The sequence below is a fragment of the Tauraco erythrolophus genome, chromosome 8, assembly GCF_009769465.1.
Source record: "Tauraco erythrolophus isolate bTauEry1 chromosome 8, bTauEry1.pri, whole genome shotgun sequence".
Taxonomy (NCBI): Eukaryota; Metazoa; Chordata; class Aves; order Musophagiformes; family Musophagidae; genus Tauraco; species Tauraco erythrolophus.
Genome location: NC_141472.1, coordinates 4,022,683 through 4,030,243, shown reverse-complemented (window position 1 = coordinate 4,030,243; position 7,561 = coordinate 4,022,683). Strand labels below are relative to the sequence as shown.

The 7,561-nt window shown below is 55.5% G+C and overlaps 2 protein-coding genes across 2 annotated transcripts; one reads left to right on the top strand and one right to left on the bottom strand.

The window, feature by feature from the left end:
* Window positions 1–427: 427 nt before the first annotated feature.
* Window positions 428–996, top strand: PRLH (prolactin releasing hormone). Its single transcript, XM_086616021.1, has 2 exons — window positions 428–527; window positions 824–996. Exons 1-2 carry the CDS (start codon window positions 428–430, stop codon window positions 994–996), a joined length of 273 nt encoding a protein of 90 aa, XP_086472147.1.
* A 1,903-nt stretch (window positions 997–2,899) lies between these two features.
* On the bottom strand, window positions 2,900–6,048 carry RAB17 (RAB17, member RAS oncogene family). The gene is made up of 5 exons (XM_009981640.2): window positions 5,901–6,048; window positions 4,379–4,530; window positions 3,816–3,941; window positions 3,514–3,607; window positions 2,900–3,012 (listed from the first exon to the last, which is right to left on the bottom strand). Exons 1-5 carry the CDS (start codon window positions 6,040–6,042, stop codon window positions 2,900–2,902), a joined length of 627 nt encoding a protein of 208 aa, XP_009979942.1. The 5' UTR covers window positions 6,043–6,048.
* Between the last annotated feature and the right edge of the window lie 1,513 nt (window positions 6,049–7,561).

The following is a 7,561-nucleotide window of genomic DNA, read 5'->3' as shown; positions in this document are numbered from 1 at the left end:
GAAGATGCAATGCCAAGCCTGGCCTAAGGCATGAGGCTAGGATAAAAACCTGTTTTAAAGAATGTGGGGTTTGTACAACTCATTTTTGCAGGGCAGATTTCCCCCAAAGGTTTTAGCCCAGCAAAACCCCTGGGTTTTGATCCAGCTGCCCCATGCCCTTTGCATCGCAGCTGGTCCATGCCATGATGGGGGTGGCAGTCCCATGGCAGAAGCTATATGGTCACTCCACCCCCTCCCTTGCAGCCTTCCTCTCCTGGAAGAGGGGCTCACCCCAAGAGTACTTAACCCACGCAGGGTGTCTCTGCGACAGCCAAACCCTTTCGCTCCCGCAGCTGCGTCAGAGGCCGCTGTCTTCGTGGCACCAGTGGGAAGCGTCAGGGACTGGGAGGCTTTGGGGCCAAGCCGCCGCGGCCGGAAAGCGCCAGGGATGAAGCTGAGGGCCGCCTGCCTCCTGTGCCTGCTGCTCACCTGCCTGACCCTGCCCGGCGCCCGCGGCCGCATCCTCGAGCACTCCATGGAAATCAGGAGTAAGGAGAGTAGGAGTAAGGGATTCCACCCAGCCCACCCCTCTGCCTCCAGCCCCCTCTGCATCCCCAGGCTCAGCTGCATATGGGAGGGCATGGAGGGGGGGGAGTCACTACGCAGAAGGCAAAGGTTTGATTTGAAATGGGCTTTGCAACAGCTTTTTTATCTCCTCAGCCCCTTTTCCCACTCCCCTGGGGTTCACCTCCGCCCCCCCCACCCCATGGGTGCAATGCCCTGTCCCCACTCCCTGTTTCCCCCTCCATCACTCCTTGACGGTTCCTTGGCTTTTGCCTTGCAGATCCGGACATCGACCCCTCCTGGTACACGGGGCGTGGGATCAGGCCCGTGGGGCGGTTCGGGCGACGGCGAGCCCTGGGCGAGGGCACCCATCCCGGGGGGGCTGGTGGGCGGCAAGCCTGCGCTGCCTCCCACCCACACCCCCAGCCCCCCTGGCAGGAGCGGAGCCCCTGAGCTGAAGCCAACAATAAAAGCCCTTCTCCTCTCAGCCTGTGTCCCAGCCTCTCTGCTCCGAAATGCAGGATTGGGGGGCAGGGGGGGTGCAGGGGGTCCCGGGATGAGGGATGCGACCCCAAAAATTGCTGGTCTTGCAGTTTTGCAGCCTGCCCCAGCGGTGCGCGCAGTGCAGCAGCACTTCCCTCTCTGCATGAAACAGCACGTTTATCCACCCCACGTCCCAAAAAAACAGCCTAAAAATAAGCCCCAGGAGGCCCCTCTTTCCCAGGTGCATCCCCTGGGGTCCTCACAGTATGCCAGCACCCATGGGTGTCACCAACACCTTTGTTTCCATGGTGTTGGGGTCAGAAACAGCCACCCCGTTTCCATAGCCAGGGTGAGAAATGTTGGAGGAGCGCGCGGAGCCTCATCCATAGTGCTGCAAGTCCCAAAACCAGACCGTTTTCTTCCTCTCCAGTTTGGGGGTGAAAGGGGCCACAGGGGAGGATGACCCTCAGCATCCTCACCTGCAGCTCCTGGTCCAGCACGTGGGTTCCGGGAGGGAAGGGTTAATCTTGTTAGGGAGGGGGCAGGTGAGGGTGGATGAATGACAATTAGCATCCCTGTCTCCCGGCTGCCTTAAGGAAAGGGATTTAGGCAGAAGGAGGCAGCAGCTCCTCTTTTTTGCTGGGAAGGAGCTTCTGTCCTGCCCTGGGACAGCTCAGCCCTGGGGTAGCATCGCAGGTGGGTGTCCCTGGCTGGTGTGGGGTGCTGGGGGGGGAGGTTCCTGGTCTGGTAAACCTGGGCAAAGGGTATTGTGGTCCTGTCCTCAACGTGGGGAGCATCTTCAAAGGTGTCTGATTCCTCGTGGCCAAGCTCAGCCTGGCCAAGCCTTGTCCCTGCCATCACTGTAGCGGCATGCCCCAAAAAACCCAGCAGCTGCGTTGCCACTCTTTGCCCGTGGCCATGCTGGTGTTGCTGCAGGTGTCCTGGGAAGGGCGGTATCTGCCCTGAGCTCAACAGCCCCTGGGTTTGCTGGGCACCAGCGTGCTTTTGGAAACAGCCTAGGTGTTCTGGGGATGGAGGAGGTGAGAGAGCATCCTTCACCAGGTGAGCAACAGCTCTTTCCTTCTTGGATCTTGCGTGGGCTCCTGCTAGGACTGTGTCGACACGGCAGCCGGGGAAGGCTGTGTTAGTTCCGTGATGCCTCTTGACACAGCTTCCACCTTCTCCTCCTCCAGCCAAGGCACGTTCCCGCAGCATGATTCCCTGCTCTGTCCTCAGACCTGGCTCTTGTATCAGCAATAAATGAGCGATTTCTCCCGAGGATGGGCTGTGACCCCATCCCGTGGTGCAGCCTGAGGCAATCGGGGCTCAAATGGGTCGGGCAAGGGGAGCACCAGCTCTGGGTCCTGCGGTGTCCAGGCTTCCTGCCGTCCCTGCCTGCAGGCTGATGTCCAGATCAGGAGGGAAAAAAAAAAACAACACCTTTAGGGCAATGTCCTCTTTATTTGCAGCCTGGGCATAAAGCCACTGGGATGCACCTGCTTCCCTCCAGGAAGTTAAACCCTCCCTTTTTGGATGGGAAGGGACCTGGAGGAGCTGACACGCATCTGGGGCGAGGGGTGGTCACCAGACATGGCTGGTAGCAGCAGTGCCAGAGGGTCATGCTCCTCTCTAGAAGCAGAAAGTTGGTGGAAGAAACCCCCAGGCTTTACCTCTTGGAGGAAGCCAGTGCTGGAGGGTTGAAGAGGCCTCATACCTCCAGGATGGGTTCTGACCTTGCTCCAAGGGGGAGGGTGGTTGGGCTGAGCTGCCCCTGTGCTTCTGTGTCCCCCCCCCTTTGTCATTGTTCCCCTTGGGGATCTCATCCAGCTGCCGCTGGCAGTGCAGCCTGAGGTCCAGAGCTGTCCATCCATCCTCAGCGCCGGCAGCACCCCGTCCTCGCCCTGCTCTCCCTCAGGTCCACTGTTGACCTCCCACGTGGGGACGGGGCGGACGTCTTCCCTTGTTCCCGCTGCAGGAGCTCTTGGGCTGGGAAGGAACACAAGGAGAGAAAGAGCTCAGTTCTCCTGCTGGTGGGGTGGGACGTGATGGCTGTCCTGCCCCACCCCAGGGAAGCCATCGATGGCCACCAGTACTGTTCCACAGGAGCTGTGTTAGATCTTGACTGAACAGCTACACTGGGGACAGTGTTACACTGAGTTTGGACACTAAAGCAAAGGAAAATCGTGGCTTTGGGAGAGGGCCTGAAATCCATCTCTGATGTCGGAGTATCCTGGGATGGATCTGTCCATCCTTCTGCCCTAGGAGGTGTGGCAGGTTTCACAGAAACCACGGACTGCTGTGGCTGTGATCCTTGCAGCTGCCAGCTGTGGTGCAGGCTGGACTGGCCATGAAGGAGATCTTGGTGGCAAGCAGGAGCAATGAAGGGGGTCAGCTTTGCAGGGGGGAAGGCATTTACAGCCTTGAAGAAATTTGGGGCCTGTGGTTCACCCACCTCTGCTCTCACCTAGAGCCATCCCACCAACTCACCTACGGCCATAAAGATATCATTTACTTGGTGGTTAGATTTTGCAGATGTCTCCATGAACAGAAGGCCTTTGGTCCTTGCAAACTCTTCCCCCTCCTAGGTGGAGACAAGCAGAGTTAGTCCACCAGCCCCTTCTGGGGCTGCTTGTTTGGTTACGGTGGCATTTTGTGGCAGGTTGATAATCGTACGGAGACTTTGGAGGTGTCTGAAAGCCTTTTAAATTCTCAGCTCTGCTAGGATGTATCCCAGTGCTTGTTGGCGAGGGGGTGATGAGGGGTCCTGGAAGCTCACCACAGGTGCTCACCTCAGTGGTGACTTCTCGCTCAGCAGCAAGGTCCACCTTGTTGCCCACCAAAGCAATGACGATTTCATCGGGAAGGAATTCCTTCTCCAGGTCCCTCAGCCACAGCTTTGCTCTGTTTAGTGTTTCCTGGAGAGGTGGAGACAAGACCACCCAGTGATCTGCTTTTGATTTAATCCGTTTGTCTCAGACATAGCAAAGCTGGATGGGTGGCACCAAACCAAAGGGGATGGAAGAGATGTGGTAGGGAGCTTTTAATTGCCCTTTCCCTCAAGGAAAGAGGTCACTGGCCCTCAAACACCTTTAGAGATAACTCAGCCTTGGATGGGATGCACCCTTTCTGCATGGTAGCAGAAATCACCCCTGGAGCGGTGGCATGGCCCTGCACAGGCAGGGATAGCACCTGACACGTCCCACATGGCTCATTCATTTTCTCAGGCAGTGCTTGTGTACAGCTTTCTGCTTTACAAAGGACAAACACCATCATCTGGACACCTCTGCCCCATCAGTCCTGCTGCAGCATGGCATAGTTTTGGGATGGACAGGATCAGCATCCCCTGCCTTACCTTGTTAGCGATGTCGTAAACGAGGAGAGCAGCGTGGGCGCCCCGGTAGTAGAGGTGGCAGACGCTGTGGTACTTCTCCTGGCCTGCCGTGTCCCAGATCTCAAACTTGAGGGTGGCTACCTCCAGGTTGAGCGTCTGTGTGAAGAAGGAGCCTGCAAGCAAGATGCAGGGTGCACGTTTGCTTGCAGCAAGAGCAGAGAGCTCAGATACTCTGCTGCGAGGTCAAACCCATCCTGAGGGCAGGTGACAATGCTCTAATGCACAAAATTGGGACAGGTTTCTTGTAAGCACTGGTACCACTGATGGGACAGCGTGCTGTAAGGCAGGGCAGCCTGTGGCGAGCTGGGAGCCCTTCCTGGCAGAAGATTTGGGTGGATGCACACTAGTTTTGATGTCAGATAGCTCTGAACTTTGCAGAATAGCCCCCAGATAGAGAGCCACCTCCACCTTGCTGGTGGATCAGAACTGTGAGAGCTGTGAATTGGCATATCCACCAAAAAGGGCTCCCACTGGAGGGGAGCCTCCATCCCTCCTCCCAGGAGGATGTGGGACCAGCCAGAGCCGAGGCACAGGGACAAGGGAAGCAGCTCCACAGCACCTCGCTGTCCTCCACCAGCTAGCTCTTCAGGCTTCAGGTGGGACCGCAACCTCTGTGCTTGCTCTGCCTTCTTAGGGCAAAAGCCAGGTGTATCATGTAAAATGAACATCCATAATGTCCAGGTGCTGTAGGAAGCTGTGTGGATGTGAATGTACAGGGGAAGCAGCTTGATCCCAGTGTTGGTCCGAGGGAGGTTATAGAGGGAGCCGAGCTCTCGCACCTCTCCAGGTAGTTTTCATCAAAGCACGAGCACGCACGTGGCCCACCTTCTGCTGTGGGTCCTTCAGTATGGCTCGTCAGGACAGGACATGCAGGGGCAGATGTTCTCCCCTTTGCCAGCGGGGCAGAGCGTGGGGTTGGCAGCCTGGCCAGGGCGCGGGGAGATCTGCGCTCTCGTCTCCGGAAGCAAGCTGGAGCAACAGGGCGCTGCTGCCAGCCTACCATGGGGCAGTGCTGGGGGGGTCCTGCCACCTCCCGGGCTGTCCTGCCTGGCCCAAACCTCCCTGTTCCAGTGGGAGATGGGCTGTATGGTTTGGACTCCAGGTTTCACTCATTTTGCTGCTCATCTGCCTTCAAAAAGCAGCGCTAAGCCAAACCCGTGCAGCTGGGATGTGGCTTTGCTGAGGAAGGTGGGCTGCAGGGATCTGAAGGTGACCGAGAAGGGGGAGGTCTGGCTCTGGGGTAAATCTGTATCGTGCCCAAAAATGGTCATTCAACAGCTGGAATAAAATCATTACTATCTTGAATCAAATTTCTTGCATCAAACCATCTGCCACTGTCACTTATGACCTGAGGGTGGAGATCTTTTGGAAGGAACTGCAAGATGAACCAACTGGTTCTGCTGCATCCCACCCTGCTGCAAGGAAGGGCATCAGACCTCGTATCTTGTCCAGAGCCATCAAGATATTGAAGCTACTCACTCACATCCCACGGTTGGCAGCGACTCCTTGAAGTCATTTTTCACATATCGGTAGGCCAGGCTTGATTTTCCCACGGACGTGCTCCCCAGAAGAACCACCTTGTAGATGTAGGTGGGACGAATCCCCTCCAAGGAGGTGCCTGGCATTGCTTTCTGTGCCGTGTCCTGCAAGGAAACAAACTGTGTTCAACACGTGTCTGCAACGATCTCAGGTCCATCAGTTGAGCCTCCTGCATCAACTCCTGACCGGTGGCAACAGGGCAGGTGGAGTTTAACCTCAAAATAGGCTAGAATAAAATCATTAAGATCTTGAATCAAATTTAATACATCGAACCATCTGCCACTGTGACCAGAGGGTGGAGATCTTTAGGAAGAAATTTGATGCAAGAAGCCTTCTCGGATGTGGGTAAGAAGATCGGACTGGGTGCATCTCCTTTAAAGAGAGGACATAATGGAGAAAGTTAATGACAGAGGGACATCGCTTATGGGTGTGCCTTGCTCTTGAGCACACCTCCTTCCCCAAAGTCCTGGTGAAGAGCTTAGGCTGATGTTCCACATTTATTGTGGGTCTTGGTTAGAAGGTATACCAGGAGAGCCTAACAGGCTGAAGGTGAGCTCAGGCACGGAGGTGATGCTGCTACCAGCTTGCTAAGGACACTGTCCGAGGGGTGACTGGGCACCTCAAGAGCTGATGGGCTTTGTGGCAGCTTCGAGTCAGCATGTTGCTCGCCAGGGTGAAAAAGCAGGAATGAGAGGACCTGACTCGAGCACCCCTGAGGACAGCAGCACCCAGAGCAAACAGCACACGCTCCTCCACTGTGGATTAAGAAACTCCGGGCAGAACAAGCCCATGAAGTCTCAGGCCCTCGTGACCATTGCACCAGAGTGTGACTCTGCATCACTTGGTGGAACTACGCTGTGCGGTGACCTGGGACAGCGGGGAGCACTGCCCAAAATAACAGGTGAGCAAGAAGGACCTTTATAAAGACATCTAACAGCAGTGCTACCTGTGTAGCTCCTGGCCCAGGAAGGTCTTGGTGGCTCTCTCATCTGACAAAAGCCCCTTGTTCCTGCACGCTGCTCATCCCACGGGTCTCCTTTATTTTGCCTCTCTTCCCCCTGCAATCTGGCAGGCTCCAGACCTTTAATTCTCCTCTCTTCCCTGAGCTGTTATCAAAGCAGGCTGTCATTAAGAGCATTCCTGGTGCCATCTGTGGTTGTTCTTCTGTGTGAAACGGGCTTTCAGCCCCTTAAAAACTGGGGGTAGAATCTTCTCCCCCAGCTCATACAGCCCAGTGATGAAGAGCAGGATGGCAGCTTGGAGCAGAACAGCTAGGTAGGGGAGGGTTCTATTTTTTTAAGCAGGAAAATGATAAATCCTGTGGGGCAGCGTAGGGGTGCTCGTTATGGTATTAGTTACATACATTTGCCTCCTTGGAGGAAATAAGACTGCTAGCCTTTCTGGGCAGTTACGTTAGCCACCGGGGTGATATATGCCATAAAACTCTCAAGGGAAGCAAGAAGCTGCATAAAACCACTCAAGATTGTCTATATTAAATTCGATTTCGTACTATTTCACTCTGCTGCTCTCTGTTGAACTGTAGAAGGCTGTATTGATGCTGGAACAAAGCTTATCTGAGACGTACTTAACGATAGAAATTTCCTT

Bases quoted from the DNA above. Each gene is read 5' to 3' on its own strand.
- PRLH (XM_086616021.1), top strand. From the start codon at position 428: ATGAAGCTGAGGGCCGCCTGCCTCCTGTGCCTGCTGCTCACCTGCCTG. The intron at 528-823 runs GTAAGGAGAGTA...TTTGCCTTGCAG, and splicing joins GCACTCCATGGAAATCAGGA to ATCCGGACATCGACCCCTCC.
- RAB17 (XM_009981640.2), bottom strand. From the start codon at position 6,042: ATGCCAGGCACCTCCTTGGAGGGGATTCGTCCCACCTACATCTACAAG. The intron at 4,531-5,900 runs GTGAGTGAGTAG...TCTTGCTTGCAG, and splicing joins GTCGCTGCCAACCGTGGGAT to GCTCCTTCTTCACACAGACG. The intron at 3,608-3,815 runs GTGAGCACCTGT...GTCTCCACCTAG, and splicing joins AGCGAGAAGTCACCACTGAG to GAGGGGGAAGAGTTTGCAAG.